This window comes from Pseudophryne corroboree, chromosome 2, assembly GCF_028390025.1.
Source record: "Pseudophryne corroboree isolate aPseCor3 chromosome 2, aPseCor3.hap2, whole genome shotgun sequence".
NCBI lineage: Eukaryota > Metazoa > Chordata > Amphibia > Anura > Myobatrachidae > Pseudophryne > Pseudophryne corroboree.
Window position 1 is genome coordinate 102,956,481 of NC_086445.1, and position 25,104 is coordinate 102,981,584.

General features: G+C 46.6%; 1 protein-coding gene across 2 annotated transcripts in view; it reads right to left on the reverse strand.

The window, feature by feature from the left end:
- CWF19L2 (CWF19 like cell cycle control factor 2) overlaps positions 1 to 25,104 on the reverse strand; it is a 370,293-nt gene that overhangs the window by 261,294 nt on the left and 83,895 nt on the right. For both annotated transcript variants that reach the window (XM_063951573.1, XM_063951572.1), the window contains exons 6-8: positions 15,661 to 15,754; positions 14,438 to 14,553; positions 12,208 to 12,857 (exon numbers count right to left, since the gene is read on the reverse strand). In XM_063951573.1, coding sequence (XP_063807643.1) covers positions 12,208 to 12,857; positions 14,438 to 14,553; positions 15,661 to 15,754 — 860 coding nt within the window. The remainder of the gene's footprint in view (positions 1 to 12,207; positions 12,858 to 14,437; positions 14,554 to 15,660; positions 15,755 to 25,104) is intronic.

The following is a 25,104-nucleotide window of genomic DNA, read 5'->3' on the forward strand; positions in this document are numbered from 1 at the left end:
CAGTGAGTCAGACTTTCTGACTCCCGCCGTTCTTGAAATATATATTTTCAATGCCCGGACCACGTCCAACAACTTGGAATCCTCCAACTCGTTAGTAGCCGCAGGCACCACAATAGGCTGGTTCAGGTGAAACGCTGACACCACCTTAGGCAAAAAATGAGGACGCGTCCGCAGTTCTGCCCTGTCCGTATGGAAAATCAGATATGGGCTCTTATATGATAAAGCCGCCAATTCTGATACTCTCCTGGCTGAAGCCAGGGCCAGTAGCATGGTTACTTTCCATGTAAGATACTTCAGCTCCACCGATTTGAGCGGCTCAAACCAATGGGATTTGAGAAAATCCAAGACTACATTAAGATCCCACGGTGCCACTGGGGGCACAACCGGGGGCTGTATATGTAGTACTCCTTTTACAAAAGTCTGGACTTCAGGAACTGAAGCCAATTCTTTCTGGAAGAAAATCGACAGGGCCGAAATTTGAACCTTAATGGACCCCAATTTGAGGCCCATAGACAATCCTGTTTGCAGGAAATGTAGGAATCGACCCAGTTGAAATTCCTCCGTGGGGGCCTTCCTGGCCTCACACCACGCAACATATTTTCTCCAAATGCGGTGATAATGTTGTGCAGTCACCTCCTTCCTGGCTTTTACCAGTGTAGGAATGACCTCTTCCGGAATGCCTTTTTCCTTTAGAATTCGGCGTTCAACCGCCATGCCGTCAAACGCAGCCGCGGTAAGTCTTGGAATAGACACGGTCCCTGCTGAAGCAGGTCCCGTCTTAGAGGTAGAGGCCACGGATCCTCCGTGAGCATCTCTTGAAGTTCCGGGTACCAAGTTCTTCTTGGCCAATCCGGAGCCACTAGTATCGTTCTTACTCCCTTTTGCCGTATAATTCTCAGTACTTTTGGTATGAGAGGCAGAGGAGGGAACACATACACTGACTGGAACACCCACGGTGTTACCAGAGCGTCCACAGCTATTGCCTGAGGATCTCTTGACCTGGCGCAATACCTGTCCAGTTTTTTGTTGAGGCGGGACGCCATCATATCCACCATTGGTTTTTCCCAACGGTTCACAATCATGTGGAAGACTTCTGGATGAAGTCCCCACTCTCCCGGGTGTAGATCGTGTCTGCTGAGGAAGTCTGCTTCCCAGTTGTCCACTCCCGGAATGAATACTGCTGACAGTGCTATCACATGATCTTCCGCCCAGCGAAGAATCCTTGCAGCTTCTGCCATTGCTGTCCTGCTTCTTGTGCCGCCCTGTCTGTTTACGTGGGCGACTGCCGTGATGTTGTCCGACTGGATCAACACCGGCTGACCCTGAAGCAGGGGTTTTGCCAGACTTAGAGCATTGTAAATCACTCTTAGCTCCAGTATATTTATGTGAAGAGACATCTCCAGGCTTGACCATACTCCCTGGAAGTTTCTTCCTTGTGTGACCGCTCCCCAGCCTCTCAGACTGGCATCCGTGGTCACCAGGACCCAGTCCTGTATGCCGAATCTGCGGCCCTCTAACAGATGAGCACTCTGCAACCACCACAGAAGAGACACCCTTGTCCGTGGCGATAAGGTTATCCGCTGATGCATCTGCAGATGCAATCCGGACCATTTGTCCAGCAGATCCCACTGAAAAGTTCGTGCGTGGAATCTGCCGAATGGAATCGCTTCGTAAGAAGCCACCATCTTTCCCAGGACTCTTGTGCATTGATGCACAGACACTGTCCCTGGTTTTAGGAGGTTCCTGACAAGTTCGGATAACTCCCTGGCTTTCTCCTCCGGAAGAAACACCTTTTTCTGAACCGTGTCCAGAATCATTCCCAGGAACAGCAGACGTGTTGTCGGGGTCAACTGAGATTTTGGAAAATTCAGAATCCACCCGTGTTGTTGCAGCACTACTTGGGTTAGTGCTACTCCGTCCTCCAGCTGTTCTCTGGACCTTGCCCTTATCAGGAGATCGTCCAAGTAAGGGATAATTAAGACGCCTCTTCTTCGCAGAAGAATCATCATTTCGGCCATTACCTTGGTAAAGACCCGAGGTGCCGTGGACAATCCAAACGGCAGCGTCTGAAACTGATAATGACAGTTTTGCACCACGAACCTGAGGTACCCTTGATGTGAAGGGCAAATTGGGACATGCAGGTAAGCATCCTTTATGTCCAGGGACACCATAAAGTCCCCTTCTTCCAGATTCGCTATCACTGCTCTGAGTGACTCCATCTTGAACTTGAATTTTTGTATGTACAGGTTCAAAGATTTCAGATTTAGAATAGGTCTTACCGAGCCGTCCGGCTTCGGTACCACAAATAGCGTGGAGTAATACCCCTTTCCCTGTTGTAGGAGGGGTACCTTGACTATCACCTGCTGAGAAAACAGCTTGTGAATGGCTTCCAATACCGTCGCCCTGTCTGAGGGAGACGCTGGCAAAGCAGACTTTAGGAACCGGCGAGGGGGAGACTTCTCGAATTCCAACCTGTAACCCTGAGATACTACCTGCAGAATCCAGGGGTCCACCTGTGAGCAAGCCCACTGTGCGCTGAAATTCTTGAGTCGACCCCCCACCGTTCCTGAGTCCGCTTGTAAGGCCCCAGCGTCATGCTGAGGGCTTTGCAGAACCCTGGCAGGGCTTCTGTTCCTGGGCAGGGGCTGCTTGCTGCCCTCTCTTACCCCTTCTTCTGCCCCGAGGCAGATATGACTGTCCTTTTGTCCGCTTGTTCTTATAGGAACGAAAGGACTGCGGCTGAAAAGACGGTGTCTTTTTCTGTTGGGAGGGGGTCTGAGGTAAAAAGTGGATTTTCCGGCAGTTGCCGTGGCCACCAGATCCGATAGACCGACGCCAAATAATTCCTCCCCTTTATACGGCAATACTTCCATATGTCGTTTGGAATCCGCATCACCTGACCACTGTCGCGTCCATAAACTCCTTCTGGCAGATATGGACATCGCATTTACTCTCGATGCCAGAGTGCAAATAATAAGAATTTACTTACCGATAATTCTATTTCTCGGAGTCCGTAGTGGATGCTGGGGTTCCTGAAAGGACCATGGGGAATAGCGGCTCCGCAGGAGACAGGGCACAAAAAAGTAAAGCTTTACTAGGTCAGGTGGTGTGCACTGGCTCCTCCCCCTATGACCCTCCTCCAGACTCCAGTTAGGTACTGTGCCCGGACGAGCATACACAATAAGGGAGGCATTTTGAATCCCGGGTAAGACTCATACCAGCCACACCAATCACACCGTACAACTTGTGATCTAAACCCAGTTAACAGTATGATAACAGAAAGGGCCTCTTAAAGATGGCTCCTTAACAATAACCCGAATTAGTTAACAATAACTATGTACAAGTATTGCAGATAATCCGCACTTGGGATGGGCGCCCAGCATCCACTACGGACTCCGAGAAATAGAATTATCGGTAAGTAAATTCTTATTTTCTCTATCGTCCTAAGTGGATGCTGGGGTTCCTGAAAGGACCATGGGGATTATACCAAAGCTCCCAAACGGGCGGGAGAGTGCGGATGACTCTGCAGCACCGAATGAGAGAACTCCAGGTCCTCCTTTGCCAGGGTATCAAATTTGTAAAATTTTACAAACGTGTTCTCCCCCGACCACGTAGCTGCTCGGCAGAGTTGTAATGCCGAGACCCCTCGGGCAGCCGCCCAAGATGAGCCCACCTTCCTTGTGGAGTGGGCTTTTACAGTTTTAGGCTGTGGCAGGCCTGCCACAGAATGTGCAAGTTGAATTGTGTTACAAATCCAACGAGCAATCGACTGCTTAGAAGCAGGTGCGCCCAACTTGTTGGGTGCATACAGTATAAACAGCGAGTCAGATTTTCTGACTCCAGCCGTCCTTGAAATGTATATTTTTAAAGCTCTGACAACGTCCAACAACTTGGAGTCCTCCAAGTCGCTAGTGGCCGCAGGCACCACAATAGGTTGGTTCAGATGAAATGCTGATACCACTTTAGGGAGAAAATGCGGACGAGTCCGCAGTTCTGCCCTATCCGAATGGAAGATTAGATAAGGGCTTTTATAAGATAAAGCCGCCAATTCAGATACTCTCCTGGCAGAAGCCAGGGCCAGTAACATAGTCACTTTCCATGTGAGATATTTCAAATCCACCTTTTTCAATGGTTCAAACCAATGGGATTTGAGGAAATCTAAAACTACATTTAGATCCCACGGTGCCACCGGAGGCACCACAGGAGGCTGTATATGCAGTACTCCTTTGACAAAAGTCTGGACCTCAGGGACAGAGGCCAATTCTTTTTGGAAGAATATTGACAGGGCCGAAAATTTGAACCTTAATGGATCCCAATTTGAGACCCATAGACAATCCTGATTGTAGGAAATGTAGGAAACGACCCAGTTGAAATTCCTCCGTCGGAACACTCCGATCCTCGCACCACGCAACATATTTTCGCCAAATGCGGTGATAATGTTTCACGGTGACTTCCTTCCGTGCCTTAATCAAGGTAGGAATGACTTCTTCTGGAATGCCTTTCCCTTTTAGGATCTGGCGTTCAACCGCCATGCCGTCAAACGCAGCCGCGGTAAGTCTTGAAAGAGACAGGGACCCTGCTGTAGCAGGTCCCTTCTCAGAGGTAGAGGCCACGGTTCGTCCGTGAGCATCTCTTGAAGTTCCGGGTACCAAGTTCTTCTCGGCCAATCCGGAACCACTAGTATTGTTCTTACTCTTCTTTGCCGTATGATCTTCAATACCTTTGGTATGAGCGGCAGAGGAGGAAACACATACACTGACTGGTACACCCAAGGAGTTACCAGTGCGTCCACAGCTATTGCCTGTGGATCTCTTGACCTGGCGCAATATTTGTCCAGTTTCTTGTTGAGGCGAGACGCCATCATGTCTACAATTGGTCTTTCCCAACGGTCTATTAACATGTTGAAGACCTCTGGATGTAGACCCCACTCTCCCGGATGAAGATCGTGTCTGCTGAGGAAGTCTGCTTCCCAGTTGTCCACGCCCGGGATGAACACTGCTGACAGTGCTATCACGTGATTCTCCGCCCAGCGAAGAATCTTGGCAGCTTCTGCCATTGCACTCCTGCTTCTTGTGCCGCCCTGCCTGTTTACATGGGCGACCGCCGTGATGTTGTCCGACTGAATCAACACCGGCTTCCCTTGCAGGAGAAGTTCCGCCTGGCTTAGAGCATTGTAGATTGCTCTTAGTTCCAGAATGTTTATGTGAAGAGACTTTTCCAGGCTCGTCCATACTCCCTGGAAGTTTCTTCCTTGTGTGACTGCTCCCCAGCCTCTCAGGCTGGCGTCCGTGGTCACCAGGATCCAATCCTGAATGCCGAATCTGCGGCCTTCTAATAGGTGAGCCTTCTGCAACTACCACAGAAGTGACACCCTTGTCTTTGGTGACAGGGTTATTCGCAGGTGCATCTGCAGATGCGACCCTGACCATTTGTCCAACAGATCCCTTTGGAATATTCTTGCATGGAATCTGCCGAATGGAATTGCTTCGTAAGAAGCCACCATTTTTCCCAGGACTCTTGTGCATTGATGTACTGACACCTTTCCTGGTTTTAGGAGGTTCCTGACCAGGTCGGATAACTCCTTGGCTTTTTCCTCGGGAAGGAAAACCTTTTTCTGGACCGTGTCCAGAATCATTCCTAGGAACAGCAGACGAGTTGTCGGGATTAATTGGGATTTTGGAATATTCAGAATCCACCCGTGTTGTCTTAGCACCTCTTGAGATAGTGCTAATCCTGTCTCCAGCTGTTCTCTGGACCTTGCCCTTATCAGGAGATCGTCCAAGTATGGGATAACTAATACGCCTTTTCTTCGAAGAAGAATCATCATCTCGGCCATTACCTTGGTAAAGACCCGAGGCGCCGTGGACAATCCGAACGGCAGCGTCTGAAACTGATAGTGACAGTTTTGAACAACGAACCTGAGGTACCCCTGGTGTGCGGGGTAAATCGGAACGTGGAGATACGCATCCTTGATGTCCAAGGATACCATAAAGTCCCCTTCTTCCAGGTTCGCTATCACTGCTCTGAGTGACTCCATCTTGAACTTGAACTTTTTTATGTAGATGTTCAAGGACTTTAGATTTAGAATAGGCCTTACCGAGCCATCCGGCTTCGGTACCACAAATAGAGTGGAATAATACCCCTTTCCTTGTTGTAAGAGGGGTACTTTGACTATCACCTGCTGAGAGTACAGCTTGTGAATGGCGTCCAAAACCATCTCCCTTTCGGACGAGACGGTTGGTAACGCAGACTTCAGGAAACGATGAGGAGGATCCGTCTCTAATTCCAACCTGTACCCCTGAGATATTATCTGCAGGATCCAGGGGTCTACCTGCGAGTGAGCCCACTGCGCGCTGTAATTTTTGAGACGGCCGCCCACTGTCCCCGAGTCCGCTTGAGAGGCCCCAGCGTCATGCTGAGGTTTTTGCAGGAGCCGGGGAGGGCTTCTGTTCCTGGGAAGGAGCTGCCTGTTGGTGTCTCTTCCCTCTGCCTCTGCCTCGTGGCAGGTACGACAAGCCCTTTGCTCTCTTATTTTTGTAGGAGCGAAAGGGCTGCGGTTGAAAGGTCGGTGCCTTTTTCTGTTGGGGAGTGACTTGAGGTAAAAAGGTGGATTTCCCGGCAGTAGCCGTGGCCACCAAGTCTGATAGACCGACTCCAAATAACTCCTCCCCTTTATACGGCAAAACTTCCATATGACGTTTTGAATCCGCATCACCTGTCCACTGTCGTGTCCATAAGGCTCTTCTGGCTGAAATGGACATAGCACTCACCCGAGATGCCAGTGTGCAGATATCTCTCTGTGCATCACGCATATAGATAAATGCATCCTTTATTTTCAATCAGGGATTCTGACCAAACTACTCCAGCACTGCACATCCAGGCAGTTGCTATAGCTGGTCGTAGTATAACACCTGCATGTGTGTATATACTCTTTTGAATAACTTCCATCCTCCTATCTGATGGATCCTTAAGTGCGGCCGTCTCAGGAGAGGGTAACGCCACTTGTTTAGATAAGCGTGTGAGCGCCTTGTCCACCTTAGGGGGTGTTTCCCAGCGCGCCCTAACCTCTGGCGGGAAAGGGTATAATGCCAATAATTTTTTTGAAATTATCAACTTTCTATCAGGAGCAACCCACGCTTCATCACACACGTCATTTAACTCTTCTGATTCAGGAAAAACTGTTGGTAGTTTTTTCACACCATACATAATACCCTGTTTTACGGTATCTGTAGTATCAGCTAAATGTAACGTCTCCTTCATTGCCAAAATCATATAACGTGTGGCCCTACTGGAAAATACGTTTGAATTTCCACCGTCGTCACTAGAATCAGTGCCTGTGTCTGGGTCTGTGTCGACCGACTGAGGCAAAGGGCGTTTTACAGCCCCTGACGGTGTTTGAGGCGCCTGGACAGGCATTAATTGATTGTCCGGCCGCCTCATGTCCTCAACCGACTGTTTAAGTGAAGATAAACTATCACGTAATTCCACAAATAAAGGCATCCATTCTGGTGTCGACCCCCTGGGGGGTGACATCTGCATATTTGGCAATTGCTCCGCCTCCACACCAATATCGTCCTCATACATGTCGACACCACGTACCGACACACACAGCAAACACACAGGGAATGCTCTAATGAAGACAGGACCCACTAGCCCTTTTGGGGAGACAGAGGGAGAGTCTGCCAGCACACACCAAAAAGCGCTATATATAACAGGGATAGCCTTATAATTAAGTGCTCCCTTATAGCTGCTTTAATATATACAATATATAGCCATTAATGTGCCCCCCCTCTCTGTTTTACCCTGTTTCTGTAGTGCAGTGCAGGGGAGAGACCTGGGAGCCGTCCTGACCAGCGGAGCTGTGACAGAAAATGGCGCCGTGTGCTGAGGAGATAGGCCCCGCCCCTTTCTCGGCGGGTTCTTCTCCCGCTATTATTTTAGTCAGGCAGGGGTTAAATATCTCCATATAGCCCCTGTGGGCTATATGTGAGGTATTTTTAGCCTTTTATAAGGTTTTTATTTGCCTCTCAGAGCGCCCCCCCCCAGCGCTCTGCACCCTCAGTGACTGCCGTGTGAAGTGTGCTGAGAGGAAAATGGCGCACAGCTGCAGTGCTGTGCGCTACCTTATGAAGACTGAGGAGTCTTCAGCCGCCGGTTTCTGGACCTCTTCACGCTTCAGCATCTGCAAGGGGGTCGGCGGCGCGGCTCCGGGACCGGACTCCATGGCTGGGCCTGTGTTCGATCCCTCTGGAGCTAATGGTGTCCAGTAGCCAAGCAGCAAATCCACTCTGCACGCAGGTGAGTTTACTACTTCTCCCCTAAGTCCCTCGTTGCAGTGATCCTGTTGCCAGCAGGACTCACTGTAAAGTAAAAAAAACCTAAACTAAACTTTCTCTAAGCAGCTCTTTAGGAGAGCCACCTAGATTGCACCCTTCTCGTTCGGGCACAAAATCTAACTGGAGTCTGGAGGAGGGTCATAGGGGGAGGAGCCAGTGCACACCACCTGACCTAGTAAAGCTTTACTTTTTTGTGCCCTGTCTCCTGCGGAGCCGCTATTCCCCATGGTCCTTTCAGGAACCCCAGCATCCACTTAGGACGATAGAGAAATCTCTCTGCGCATCTCGCATATAAAGGAAAGCATCCTTTAATTGCTCTATAGTCAATAAAATACTGTCCCTATCCAGGGTATCAACATTTTCAGTCAGGGAATCCAACCAGACGACCCCAGCACTGCACATGCAGGCTGAGGCGATGGCCGGTCGCAGTATAACACCAGTATGTGTGTATATACTTTTTAGGGTAGTTTCCAGTCTCCTATCCGCTGGATCCTTGAGGGCGGCCGTATCAGGAGACGGTAACGCCACTTGTTTTGATAAGCGTGTGAGCGCCTTATCCACCCTAGGGGGTGTTTCCCAGCGCGCCCTAACCTCTGGCGGGAAAGGGTATAATGCTAATAACTTTTTTGAAATTAGCATTTTTCTATCTGGGTTAACCCACGCTTCATCACATACATCATTTAATTCCTCTGATTCAGGAAAAACTACAGGTAGTTTTTTCACCCCCCACATAATACCCCTTTTTGTGGTACTTGCAGTATCAGAGATATGCAAAGCCTCCTTCATTGCCGTGATCATATAACGTGTGGCCCTACTTGAAAATACGTTTGTTTCATCACCGTCGACACTAGATTCAGTGTCTGTGTCTGGGTCTGTGTCGACCGACTGAGGTAAAGGGCGCTTTACAGCCCCTGACGGTGTCTGAGACGCCTGGGCAGGTACTAACTGGTTTGCCGGCCGTCTCATGTCGTCAACTGATTTTTGTAATGTGCTGACATTATCACGTAATTCCATAAACAAAGCCATCCATTCCGGTGTCGACTCCCTGGGGGGTGACATCACCATTATCGGCAATTGCTCTGCCTCCACGCCAACATCGTCCTCATACATCTCGACACACACGTACCGACACACAGCAGACACACAGGGAATGCTCTTATCGAAGACAGGACCCCACTAGCCCTTTGGGGAGACAGAGGGAGAGTTTGCCAGCACACACCCAAGCGCTATAATATATATGGGAACAACCTTATATAAGTGTTGTTCCTTATAGCAGCTTAAATATATCCAATATATCGCCAAAAAATGCCCCCCCTCTCTGTTTTACCCTGTTTCTGTAGTGCAGTGCAGGGGAGAGTCCTGGGAGCCTTCCTCACAGCGGAGCTGAGCAGGAAAATGGCGCTGTGTGCTGAGGAGAATAAGCCCCGCCCCCTATTTCGGCGGGCTTTCCTCCCGTAGATTTAGATAACTGGCATGGGTTAAATACATACATATAGCCTTAATGGCTATATGTGATGTATTCTTTTGCCTTAAGGTATTAAAATATTGCTGCCCAGGGCGCCCCCAGCAGCGCCCTGCACCCTCCGTGACCGCTTGGTGTGAAGTGTGTGACAACAATGGCGCACAGCTGCAGTGCTGTGCGCTACCTTCATGAAGACTGAAGAGCCTTCTGCCGCCTGTTTCCGGACCTTCAATCTTCAGCATCTGTAAGGGGGGTCGGCGGCGCGGCTCCGGGACGAACCCCAGGGTGAGACCTGTGTTCCGACTCCCTCTGGAGCTAATGGTGTCCAGTAGCCTAAGAATCCAATCCATCCTGCACGCAGGTGAGTTGAAATTCTCTCCCCTAAGTCCCTTGATGCAGTGAGCCTGTTGCCAGCAGGACTCACTGAAAATAAAAAACCTAAAAAACTTTTTCTAAGCAGCTCTTTAAGAGAGCCACCTAGATTGCACCCTGCTCGGACGGGCACAAAAACCTAACTGAGGCTTGGAGGAGGGTCATAGGGGGAGGAGCCAGTACACACCACCTAATCCTAAAGCTTTATTTTTGTGCCCTGTCTCCTGCGGAGCCGCTATTCCCCATGGTCCTGACGGAGTCCCCAGCATCCACTTAGGACGTTAGAGAAAATTTTCTATTTTGGCTCCAAGGGATTGAACAATATTCACTGTTCTGTAGGACAACCTGCATGAATCCCATAGAGACATAAATAGCGAAATGATACATAAGTAGTGAAACATATAAAGAACTGCTATTGGCTCGTTACAGAGGTATTAATGTTGAATCACAAAAATCCACCATAGAACATGACGAGTTATGTAGATTACAGTATTGATGGATACCAGAGAGATAATAAGTCTCTGCAGAACTTATTTAAATTGAAATCATGGGCAGCTAAATGGAGAATGCGGTTCAATCTATACAAATGTAAGGTAATGCACTTTGGTAGAAAGAGCAAAAATACTACCTACATACTAAATGGGGAGAAATTAGGGGATTCGGTATAGGAAAAAGATTTAGGTATTCACATATATAACAAGTAGTAGTACCCATAGCAGGAATGTAGCACAAAAGGCAAACAAGCTTGCATAAAGTGGGGAATTGATGCAAGGCATGAGAGTGTTCTACTCCCATTATTTAAATCGCTAGTGAGGCCACATCTCGAATACTGTGCACAACTATGGGGACCATACTACAAAAAGGATATCCTGGAACTAGAAAAGGTTCAGAGAGGGGCGACCAAATTGATTAAGGGGATGGAGACGCTAAAATACAAAGAAATGCTTGAAAGGCTAGGCATGTTTACACTGGAAAAAAAAAAGATTAAGAGGGGACATGATTAACATTTTCAAATATATAAGGGGTCAATACACAGAGGTAGTGGGGGATTTGTTCTTGGTAAGATCCTCACAAATGACAAGTGGACACCCGCTTAGGATAGAAGAGAGGAGATTTCGCACACAGAGATGTAAAGGTTTCTTCACAGTAAGGATAATACGTATTTGGAATTCCCTGCCTGAGAGAGTAGTAATGGCGGACTCGGTCACTACTTTTAAGAATTGGCTAGATAAGTTCTGAATGGATAAGGATATACAGGGATATGGTGGGTAAATCATGCACTATAGTAATAGAACTAAATATATTAAAAAAAAAAAAAAAAAAACATTCACCCCAGTTAAAATTAGTCTTAAAAATATTACAGTGTAGGCGATCACTAACAGGTTGAACTCGATGGACAATTGTCTTTTTTTCAACCTCAGAAACTATGTTACTATGTTACTGAATCAGGCCCCACATGAAAAGACCATTTTACTTCCCCCTTCTCTCTGTTCCACGTTTAAACAATAATTTTAAAGGGGTATCCCCCTTCTCTCTGTTCCGCAGTTATACGATTTTAAGGGGATGGATACTTGTATAAAGACCGTCTCTCTGCCAATCCGCCTCCACTTCTCCTCCCACTCCTACCTTCAGAACTTTTTTTGTGCTGCTCCCAACCTCTCGAATGCCTTTCAACACTCACTTTCACCTAGCCTTCCAGTCCTTAAAACTCCCCTTTCTACTCACATTTATCCTATTCCCTCCTCCTAACTTCACTGCTCCAATCCCCACACTCTGTTTGTGTCTGCTGATTTCCCTTAAGATTGTAAGCTCTACTACGTGATTATGTAATTTATAGGATGCAATTTTGGATTTTTGTTCATTTGTGTACCTGTTGGTATCAGTCTGAAATGTTCATTTATGTAATTCTATAAGATCTATGCATGTGCACATTATTGCAGAACCATTGTGGTGCCAATAAATAAAAGAAAAAAAAATAGATAATGAAACTGAAGCAGTAGGAAACTGATGTTAAAAAGCTTCCATTCATGAGATTACCGTGGAGATGGTGTCCTGACTTCAGAAGACGGATGACCCTTTACACCTGAATCCTTGTCATTGGATTCTGCACTTGTTTTGATGACTTTACACTCTTCAGTATTAGATTGCTGCTTCGTTTCCTGTTGACTCTTTGAAGACGTTCTCCTCCATGATGGCTGAGGATCATCACTTGTGGGTTTTGAGAACTCATTTTTTGGCAAGTCCTCATGCGATAAGCTGGACCTAGGTCTTTGTGGTTTAAGTCCAGTGGATAACGACACCTCATCCTCAGCTTCAGATGGTTTTAAAAACTGGTGCTTGAGTTTGGAAGAAGAACTCCTATGATCAGCAGTCTCTTCAAAACGCTTTGCTAGATATCCTTTACGTTCTGGTTCTGTTCCCTTACCCTTGGAATCGCTTTTTTCTGCATTTTGTTTATCCAAGCTATATTCCCCAACGCGTATATGGGAAGATCTATCATGTCTGCGATTGTCCCTATAATTATCTCGATTTGTTTCGTAGTCATCAGGTTTTACAAATCTTCGCGAGTCATTGTTGTGATACGTCGATCTCCTCCAGCCATCTTTTCGCTTGTCGTGTTCTCTTCTGGTACTCTGTGATACAGCTTTTTCTGCAGATTCCATTTTATTTTGGAAGATTTCCATAGACTGCCCAGATTAGAAAAGAAAAAAAAAAGATTTACAAAAGCATGAAAACAAACAACATAACATGAAGAGCACAAAAGGTTTTTATGCAGGTAAACTATACTAGAAACGGAGGGCTGGTAACAAAAACTAGAGAAAACACAGGGAACGGACACACTTATTGCTTTGTTATAGCAGAGACACTATGGGCGGTATCCTATTAGTAGCGGTACTTTACCGCTGCTAATAGCATTACCTGGGGATATCCTATTTGCCCCGATGCCGGCAAATATCAGGGATTATGCTTCGGGTGCCTCAGGCGGTAAGTGGGCTGCCGGAGCCGCGATAACACATGGGATCAGGGACTTATCCCCGATCAAATGTGTTTTCATGCGATCGCGGGTCCAATTTCAGCCGGTCAAAATGGCCTCTAATTTGATACCGTGATAATGACCATTGGTCATACATTACAATATCCACCCATTTTGATCGGCCGAATCAGCATCTGGGCTAATAAGATATCGCCCTATAGATCCCATGGTTTATATGGTCTATGCAGGGAGAAAAAAAAAACATACCAATTGTGGTCCCAATGCCGCTAGGAACTAAGGGCCTAATTCAGCATGGATCGCTAGTCAGAGAAATCGCAAATGGAGCGATTATCGAACGACTGCTCATGCGTAGCTTTCGTATTGCACATGCATGAGGGGTAATAGCGATAGAAAATGCATACAGATCGTAACCGCAATGTATCTCCTGTTTGATTGACAGGAAGCCGACATTTCTGGGTGGAAACCTGCAGTTTTCTGGGTGTGTCAGAAAAGACGCAAGTGTGCCCAGGCGATTTTAGGGAGGATCTCTGACGTCAGCGCAGACCCCTTCCAGGCCGTCTCAGTCGCAGATTACTGGCAGCCTGAGACGTACTCACATTTGCTCAGATGGCAACGATTCTTCGATGTTCTGGGAATTGCGTATGCATCTGCAGTCACAATTTTGCACGGGGCGTTTTTTTCCTTTTGTCGGGGCGGCGCCTTTCTACTCACAGACAACTGCAATTTCTCAGAATAACGATCCATGCTGATTTTGGCCTGACATAGACAATTCAGACATGTGGATGGAATGGTCTGCATCCATTGTTCTCATATACCTAGCCTCAATACGCCAAACAGAACAAGGCATCTGGTGCGAGTGAGCCGCACTGTGTAGTGTAGCATCTTTCTCAAGAGAATCTGCATCTATTGCAATGCAATAAAACCGCTTCAAAAGACTATCCCTGTGCGAATCCGTATACTAAGCACAAGGGAACTTGACATGAAAAAACAAACATCCCTGCTGCCTTGTAGCCCTTCGTATACAGATTCAGACTCGCATATGTACGTGTCACACGTCAAATTAATCAGCACAGTCTCCTAAAGACATACTTTTACATAAAAAAATTATTTTGGGGAGAGTTGTGTCGCGTGGGAACTGGTGCGTGGAAAAGGGTTGTTTGGCACTACTGCAGTAATAGTGTATGAGGACACATCTGTATATTTCCCTATAACAATCTGATAAGGGGAATAACTACAGTATGCAAATATAAAGTGTTACTATATTATTCTTACACCATATCTTTGAGCTACAATGTCCTCCAGGCTCCTTTTCTCTTTCTCAGACTGTTCCTTCATTCTCTGCAAGGATTTTTTTAACCAGCTCAGGCCCCCATCTTCAACAAGCTGAACTAGAGGAAAAACACAATATAGGACACTAAGTAGAATAGCATGGAATCCCAACTTTACTCTTCAAGCTTTACTGCTATGGAAACCAAGCTACAATATGTAGGGATCACCGTAACATTCAATTTTGCTATTGATTCTATGTATTACTAATTGATTAGTCAGAAGAATGTGAAGGATATTTCGTTTTCTCCACCTGAATATAGAGATTGAACAACATGTAATTACAGGTACAGATGCGTGCTCCCTGGTCTAGCCTCCGTACGTTAGGAGTCGCGGCACACAGGGTAAATGAGAGCCTTCAGCTCCTGTACAATTCGGCCAGCGCTGAGCGTCATTTCCCCATGCTTATTCACATTGCTATGCGAATAAAAGGCACAAGCAGCTTATGCTGATTCAAATGATATGCGGCATGCCTATATTCTGTGTGCGACTGCATCTGCATAGGAAATGCTACATTACAGTGTCAGTCGACAACACTGTAGCATTTCAGATGCCAATACAGCCGCAGTTGCACACAGAATTTACAAATGCCACATATCACTTTAATCAATGTAGTCTGCTTGTGCATTCTATTCTCATAGCAATGCAAATAAGATGCACTGTTGGGGGAAAAGACTCACGAAAAGATGCTTGGCATTATGAAAGAACTGCATTCAACTCTTGAGCCCCAAAACAGAACTAGCAGGTTCTGACTTCTGAGTAGTATTATTTCCAGGATGTCAGGAATTGTTAGTGCCAGACAATAAGTCGCTATGTCACCATTTTAAAAGTAAGTCACATTTTGGCATCTTGCAAACCGAAAAAGTCACCTCTGTGATTTAGGACAGGAAGAACTGGAAAGTATTGAAACCTGTACCGAGCTTGTGAGGGAGGCCGGCATGACAAGGAGGATTAAAATGGTTCTGTTAATGTGCTACGATGTTTAAAGGAAAAAAAAATACCAGATTAAAAAAAAAAGCTAAATGACAAATGTTTCACATTACTTTTCTGTGGCAGCAGAGCTCCAATTTCTGTTCTCTCAAGGCCCCGCTGACTCTTCAGTGTGACAGTGAAATATACCAACAGACAAGCTAAACATAGGAAGCCGCGACAATGGAAATTGCATTTACCTTTTTTAACTGAGGTTACATCTCCCTCCTCTGGTGGCAATCCTGAACCACCGTCCCTCCAGAACGGGTTTAATTCCCTGGCTTGCAGCTTTTCCTGAAATAAATACAAACTCTCATTTTCAATAAACTCAGCAATCTCTCCAAAATGGTTTTGTAAGAAGTGCAATAGATAAGAGAGAGCACAATATGTGCCAGGTTCCCCATTTAACAATGTATTCCAACTGAGCTGGAGATTGGAAATCGTGAGAGACCTATTTTTAAAGCAGCAATCTCATGGAAAAAAAATAGTTGTATGTTTTAACAAATCACAGACTGCAAGAAGAATGTCAGTATTTACCATCTTCCCTTGTTTGTTTTAAAATTCTGTACATAGTCACCACACTCACATGATGTGTAGGGAGCGGTGACGCTTTGGAATGCCACCTCTGAGCTCGGTGTGCACTGTAACATCCACTCTTCCTTCTTCTGTCTGCCATCACATGCAGTTTTAAGGTGTGTATTAGCATCTGTCTGGCAGACATACTTGGCTGCCCTCCAAAGAGATCTTGAAAAGGAGATAATCTATACATACTGTATAATAAAACTAAGGGTTGTGTCTGTACATCGAATTTTTTGAGAAATAAACTTCTAAGAGACTGTCTATGAACTATCACTGTTCGTTCTGGCATCATGCACAAACAACTGGATTAATCTGGATGGTGTTTTCACTGATGTATAGCTTAGTGACCTAGAAAGAAATTGCGGTATGTATAATCTTGTGACATCAGGGAGAGGAGCAATAAGAGAAAAGAGTCAGACACTTGACATGTGCAGGCTCCTCAAGTTCAAAATGACTATATTATATATTATACATATATTGCACACCCCGAAAATGCACAGGGCTGCAGGCATAGATCTCAGGACCAGCTGTTTCTCCCATGGGCAGCTTTACGTGGCTTGCTCATAAGTAGCCCCAAACATCTTGATGTGTTAATCCCTGAAGGAAAAACTGCAGAGATTGTTTACACATAAATTTTGGGATCAATGTGTACAATATAAAATACACTGCTCAAAAAAATAAAGGAAACACTTAAACAACACATCCTAGATCTGAATGAATGAAGTATTCTTATTAAATACTTTGTTCTTTACATAGTTGAATGTGCCGACAACAAAATCACACAAAAATTATCAATGGAAATCAAAATTTATTAACCCATGGAGGTCTGGATTTGGAGTCACACTCAAAATTAAAGTGGAAAAATACACTACAGGCTGATCCAACTTTGATGTAATGTCCTTAAAACAAGTCAAAATGAGGCTCAGAAGTGTGTGTGGCCTCCACGTGCCTGTATGACCTCCCTATAACGCCTGCGCATGCTCCTGATAAGGTGGCGGATGGTCTCCTGAGGGAACTACTCCCAGACCTGGACTAAAGCATCCGCCAACTCCTGGACAGTCTGTGGTGCAATGTGGCGTTGGTGGATGGAGTGAGACATGATGTCCCAGATGTGCTCAATTGGATTCAGGTATGGGGAATGGGCGGGCCAGTCCATAGCATCAATGCCTTCGTCTTGCAGGAACTTCTGACACTCAAGCATTGTCTTGCATTAGGAGGAACCCAGGGCCAACCGCACCAGCATATGGTCTCACAAGGGGTCTGAGGATCTCATCTCGGTACCTAATGGCAGTCAGGCTAACTCTGGAGAGCACATGGAGGGCTGTGCGGCCCCCCAAAGAAATGCCACCCCACACCAATACTGACCCACTGCCAAACCGGTCATGCTGGAGGATGTTGCAGGCAGCAGAACGTCCTCCTTGGCGTCTCCAGACTCTGTCACATCTGTCACATGTGCTCAGTGAGAACCTGCTTTCATCTGTGAAGAGCACAGGGCGCCAGTGGCGAATTTGCCAATCTTGGTGTTCTCTGGCAAATACCAAACGTCCTGCACGGTGTTGGGCTGTAAGCACAACTTCCACCTGTGGACGTCGGGCCCTCATACCACCCTCATGGAGTCTGTTTCTGATCGTTTGAGAAGACACATGCACATTTGTGGCTTGCTGGAGGTCATTTTGCAGGGCTCTGGCAGTGCCCCTCCTGTTCCTCCTTGCAAAAAGGCGGAGGCAGCGGTCCTGCTGCTGGGTTGTTGCCCTCCTACGGCCTCCTCCACGTCTCCTGATGTACTGGCCTGTCTCCTGGTAGCGCCTCCATGCTCTGGACACTACACTGACAGACACAGCAAACCTTCTTGCCACAGCTCGCATTGATGTGCCATCCTGGATGAGTTGCACTACCTGAGCCACTTGTGTGGGTTGTAGACTCCGTCTCATGCTACCACTAGAGTGAAAGCACCACCAGCTTTCAAAAGTGACCAAAACATCAGCCAGAAAGCATAGGAGTTGAGAAGTGGTCTGTGGTCACCACCTGCAGAACAACTCCTTTATTGGGGGTGTCTTGCCAATTGCATATAATTTCCACCTGTTGTCTATTCCATTTGCACAATAGCATGTGAAATTGATTGTCAATCAGTGTTGCTTCCTAAGTGGACAGTTTGATTTCACAGAAGTGTGACTGACTTGGAGTTACATTGTGTTGTTTAAGTGTTCCCTTTATTTTTTTGAGCAGTGTATATATATATCACAATATTAGATGGCACTACTGTCTTTGTAAAATTAGTTCCGCAGAGTAATAACAGACATACACAAGAGTGAAGCCGCGGGCAAACACTAGTGATTCATAAGTGTATTTCACTTATGATTTAAAGAAAAAAAGTCCTATGTATATTGCAAATGCAATACCGCAAAATAATACCTCATGGCTGTCAGCAATCACATGGTACCTGTGCATGTGGCAATAACATAATTTGGAACAACCATCTAATGTCCAAATCAGTTGAGGTCATACTGTACGTGTATAAGGAAAAACACACATATCAGATGATGTGAACCAGGTAGAAGAAGAGAGCAGGTGGCACCATACAACCATTGGAATTATAATAAACTGAATCACCATATCTGAGGTTTTTGTCATAAAATTGGCCAATATTATGAGCCTGAAAAAAATCGTCAAGAAGACCTCATTGGGTTAGTCCCCAACAATATAGGGGGATCGCCTCTGGGGCACAAGGCACCCCTGAAACAACTCGGCCAAACCACCCCAGGGCACCACACAAATAAAGGATAGAAGTGAAAAATCAGTAAGTGAGAGAGGACAGCAGTGAAGTATCAGAGTGTACAAGTGGTAAAAAGGTGAGGTTTGCTGACCAATGTTAAAAGTGAAAGATGTGTGAAAATGTGACATAAAAAACAAACACAGAGTAATAGTAGTGTTAAAAAAAAAAATGTAAGCTGATGATGGCCCGAAGCAGCCCAGCTAGAGTGATCCAAGAAGCTTCACGCCCCAAAAGTTTACACCACAACTGATTTGCCATATAATTTTAAAGATCTTACCTGTGGCTTTAATATACAGATTGTGCAGTCAGAAATGCTAGGTCCCTATTTAAAAGCCTCTGAGGCATACAAAATAAAATTTAGTATGGAATATATAACTGCCCTCCTTCATGTCACTGTCCATATTTTATGGTACATGGGACCCTTGGTACTCTACTCTTCACAGACTGTTGCCTGGAATAGAATGAAGTTGGTCTTCGTTAGATTTTGAAGTATACTGTATGTTACCTTCTCCCCATTATACTATTGCACTTCACTTGCTATGTTGTAGTTTTCATGCGTCCGATAATAACACCATACACATTTTATTTTTTGTGACAATTCTTTATTTGTGACCAGGGACGTAACTAGGGTAAGGCAGACTGGCGCACCGTCTGCACTGACCACGATTGGCCGGCTCTGTCTGCCGGCCAATCAGGTAGTGCTGGTCAGACCACGTGTCATTCCCCGTGGAGTGGCAGATCACAGAGCTGCTCACAGTGCAGCCAGTGTGAGAAGCCAAGTGGCGGGTCCCATAGTGGGTCAGAGAATGCTGCATCGCTGCTATGAGACACACACTCTCTCTCGCTCTCACACTAATATGTGCAAGGGGCTCTACCTGGCGTACTGCGCGGGAGGGGCTCTACCTGGCGTACTGCGCGGGAGGGGCTCTACCTGGCGTACTGCGCGGGAGGGGCTCTACCTGGCGTACTGCGCGGGAGGGGCTCTACCTGGCGTACTGCGCGGGAGGGGCTCTACCTGGCGTACTGCGCGGGAGGGGCTCTACCTGGCGTACTGCGCGGGAGGGGCTCTACCTGGCGTACTGCGCGGGAGGGGCTCTACCTGGCGTACTGCGCGGGAGGGGCTCTACCTGGCATACTGTGCGGGAGGGGCTCTACATGGCGTACTGCGCGGGAGGGGCTCTACCGCGCATAATGTGTATAAGGGGCTCTACCCGGCACAATGTGTATAAGGGGCTCTACCCGGCACAATGTGTATAAGGGGCTCTACCCGGAACAATGTGTATAAGGGGCTCTACCCGGAACAATGTGGGCAAGGGGCTCTACCCGGAACAATGTGTATAAGGGGCTCTACCCGGAACAATGTGTATAAGGGGCTCTACCCGGAACAATGTGGGCAAGGGGCTCTACCCGGAACAATGTGTATAAGGGGCTCTACCCGGCACAATGTGTATAAGGGGCTCTACCCGGCACAATGTGTATAAGGGGCTCTACCCGGAACAATGTGGGCAAGGGGCTCTACCCGGAACAATGTGGGCAAGGGGCTCTACCCGGCACAATGTGGGCAAGGGGCTCTACATGTCGTAATGTGTGCAAGGTGCCCTAGCTGGCGTAATATATATAAGGAGCTTTACATGGCATAACATGTATAAGGGGTCATACCATGCTGAATAATGTGAATACTGTAGGGTGTAATGTGAATTGGTTCTATTCTGTGGCTACACCCCTTCCACATGAAGCTACACCCCTATATTTTTGGAGCACGTCTTTGGTACGCACGGTCCCTTTTTTAAATATGGGGGAGGCGGCACCAATTCTCTTTCTGGCACAGGGCACCAAAGTGTCTAGTTACAGCTCTGTTTGTGACTAGCTGTACAAGATTTGTGATTATTTACTGTTGTACGTTTCCTGTCAACTGTTATGATAAAGAAATTAACCATAAAAGATGTCCCTGTGGTTACAGGGACTGCTCGGGCATACACAGATATATGTAGTATATATCTGTGTGCATGTAAAAAAGACAGGAAAGCAAATTCTACTTCCGAACAAGCTACATTTGTCTGTTCCTGGGACAGTTGTAAAAATCTATATTAACTCCCCCGAGTAAGGAGAAAGCAGATGTAACATGCGAGAAATATCAGGGAGGTTTTAGTAATCAGCTTGGGAATGATAAAAGCCCCATGATCATCTAAACAGCAGCGTCGCATAGTAGGAGAATGTAAAGCAATACACGTCATGGCAAAGACCAAATCGTAATGTTACAGCATCTAGTCTGGTGAATTACATCTCCACAGTATGGCACAGGTAATGGGGAGGGGAGGCGTGAGGAAACAATCAGGACATATCATTTCTATGCTAAGCCAGACACATCACATTCACTGGCAGCTACACCTGCATCGTGATCACCATACTCCTGTTACTTCTGCGTCATGTGTTATACAACTCTCTAGCTGCCACATTACAGATCTAGTGGTACAGAGGAGCAGAATGCAGTGATACACTCTCAGGGGGCAATATGGGATCATGTTGTAGTGAATCGGTCATTAGGGTGACATAATTATTTTATTATAATATAAACTTATTATAAATTCCTGCACATGTTTTTGAGAGGCAAAAAATTTTTATATTATATATATATATATATATATATATATATATATATATATATATATATATATATATATATATATATATATATATATAAGTCCTGCACTCACATCAAAAAAATAAACAACAGTGGGGTGCTTCCTAGTGGGGATCTCCCTGCACGGGTAGACCCACAATATTTGAACAAGAGTCCAACAATGTGGAGGTGCACTCGTCCAATCAAACAATCAGCAACTTCATTTTTTCACAATAGCTTTATTTTTCTCGATGTTCAGCTCTATATATATTCCTTTCTTCCCACAAAATAGCACTCTCTCCATGCTCAGGCTTGAGAAGGGAACTCTCGCTCTCTCCACAAGGGCGGCACCCTTATCTCTTCACAGCTGTCTCTGTATACTCACAGCCAGCAGTGCATTTACAAGGATTCCAACACTTGGATCGGTGTCGTACAATGAATTCCAAACACTGGTTTGCAGCAATTTGGCCATAAAATCAATTTTTTAATGACTTATGAAGACATAGGTGAAACATAAAATCTGTCATTATTAATAATTTATTTAAATAGGTAAAGGAGATGAAATGCAATCAGGAAAGACTGAGCATATTGCAAACCAGACACTAAGGGGGTCTATTTAATAAGCCTTATGGTGGGTACAATAAACAATATCACTAATTTTTACCCTCCTGAGAAAATAAGAATTTACTTACCGATAATTATATTTCTCGTAGTCCGTAGTGGATGCTGGGGACTCCGTCAGGACCATGGGGAATAGCGGCTCCGCAGGAGACAGGGCACAAAAGTAAAAGCTTTAGGATCAGGTGGTGTGCACTGGCTCCTCCCCCTATGACCCTCCTCCAAGCCTCAATTAGGATACTGTGCCCGGACGAGCGTACACAATAAGGAAGGATTTTGAATCCCGGGTAAGACTCATACCAGCCACACCAATCACACTGTACAACTTGTGATCTGAACCCAGTTAACAGCATGATAACAGCGGAGCCTCTGAAAAGATGGCTCACAACAATAATAACCCGATTTTTGTAACAATAACTATGTACAAGTATTGCAGACAATCCGCACTTGGGATGGGCGCCCAGCATCCACTACGGACTACGAGAAATAGAATTATCGGTAAGTAAATTCTTATTTTCTCTGACGTCCTAAGTGGATGCTGGGGACTCCGTAAGGACCATGGGGATTATACCAAAGCTCCCAAACGGGCGGGAGAGTGCGGATGACTCTGCAGCACCGAATTAGAGAACTCCAGGTCCTCCTCAGCCAGGGTGTGCCCCTGACCAAGTAGCAGCTCGACAAAATTGTAAAGCCGAGACCCCTCGGGCAGCCGCCCAAGATGAGCCCACCTTCCTTGTGGAATGGGCATTTACATATTTTGGCTGTGGCAGTGCTGCCACAGAATGTGCAAGCTGAATTGTACTACACATCCAACTAGCAATCGTCTGCTTAGAAGCAAGAGCATCCAGATTTTTGGGTGCCTACAGGATAACAGCAAGTCAGTTTTCCTGACTCCAGCCGTCCTGGAAACCTATATTTTCAGGGCCCTGACAAGATCTAGCAACTTGGAGTCCTCCAAGTCCCTAGTAGCCGCAGGTACCACAATAAACTGGTGCAGGTGAAACGCTGACACCACCTTAGGGAGAAACTGGGGACGAGTCCGCAACTCTGCCCCGTCCGAATGGACAATCAGATATGGGCTTTGTGAGACAAAGCCGCCAATTCTGACACTCGCCTGGCCGAGGCCAGGGCCAACAGCATGGTCACTTTTCATGTGAGATATTTCAAATCCACAGATTTGAGCGGTTTAAACCAATGTGATTTGAGGAATCCCAGAACTACGTTGAGATCCCACAGTGCCACTGGAGGCACAAAAGGGGGTTGTATATGCAGTACTCCCTTGACAAACTTCTGGACTTCAGGAACTGAAGCCAATTCTTTCTGAAAGAAAATTGACAGGGCCGAAATTTGAACCTTAATGGACCCCAATTTGAGGCCCATAGACACTCCTGTTTTCAGGAAATGCAGGAATCGACCGAGTTGAAATTTCTTCGTGGGGCCTTCCTGGCCTCACACCACGCAACATATTTTCGCCACATGTGGTGATAATGTTGTGCGGTCACCTCCTTCCTGGCTTTGACCAGGGTAGGAATGACCTCTTCCGGAATGCCTTTTTCCCTTAGGATCCGGCGTTCCACCGCCATGTCGTCAAACGCAGCCGCGGTAAGTCTTGGAAACAGACATGGTACTTGCTGAAGCAAGTCCCTTCTTAGCGGCAGAGGCCATGAGTCCTCTGTGAGCATTTCTTGAAGTTCCGGGTACCAAGTCCTTCTTGGCCAATCCGGAGCCACGAGTATAGTTCTTACTCCTCTACGTCTTATAATTCTCAGTACCTTAGGTATGAGAAGCAGAGTAAGGAACACATACACCGACTGGTACACCCACGGTGTTACCAGAACGTCCACAGCTATTGCCTGAGGGTCTCTTGACCTGGCGCAATACCTGTCCAGTTTTTTGTTCAGGCGGGACGCCATCATGTCCACCTTTGGTCTTTCCCAACGGTTCACAATCATGTGGAAGACTTCCCGATGAAGTCCCCACTCTCCCGGGTGGAGGTCGTGCCTGCTGAGGAAGTTTGCTTCCCAGTTGTCCACTCCCGGAATGAACACTGCTGACCGTGCTATCACATGATTTTCCGCCCAGCGAGGAATCCTTGCAGTTTCTGCCATTGCCCTCCTGCTTCTTGTGCCGCCCTGTCTGTTTACGTGGGCGACTGCCGTGATGTTGTCCCACTGGATCAATACCGGCTGACCTTGAAGCAGAGGTCTTGCTAAGCTTAGAGCATTGTAAATTGTCCTTAGCTCCAGTATATTTATGTGGAGAGAAGTCTCCAGACTTGATCATACTCCCTTGAAATTTTTTCCCTGTGTGACTGCTTCCCAGCCTCTCAGGCTGGCATCCGTGGTTACCAGGACCCAGTCCTGAATGCCGAATCTGCGGCCCTTTAGTAGATGAGCACTCTGCAGCCACCGCAGAAGAAACACCCTTGTCCTTGGAGACAGGGTTATCCGCTGATGCATCTGAAGATGCGATCCGGACCATTTTTCCAGCAGATCCCACTGAAAAGTTCTTGCGTGAAATCTGCCGAATGGAATCGCTTCGTAAGAAGCCACCATTTTTCCCAGGACCCTTGTGCAATGATGCACTGACACTTTTCCTGGTTTTAGGAGGTTCCTGACTAGCTCGGATAACTCCCTGGCTTTCTTCTCCGGGAGAAACACCCTTTTCTGGACTGTGTCCAGAATCATCCCTAGGAACAGCAGACGTGTCGTCGGAAACAGCTGCGATTTTGGAATATTTAGAATCCACCCGTGCTGTCGTAGAACTACTTGAGATAGTGCTACTCCGACCTCCAACTGTTCTCTGGACCTTGCCCTTATCAGGCGATCGTCCATTTTCTTTGAAGAAGAATCATCATTTCGGCCATTACCTTGGTAAAGACCCGGGGTGCCGTGGACAATCCAAACGGCAGCGTCTGAAACTGATAGTGACAGTTCTGTACCACGAACCTGAGGTACCCTTGGTGAGAAGGGCAAATTGGGACATGGAGGTAAGCATCCCTGATGTCCAGGGACACCATATAGTCCCCTTCTTCCTGGTTCGCTATCACTGCTC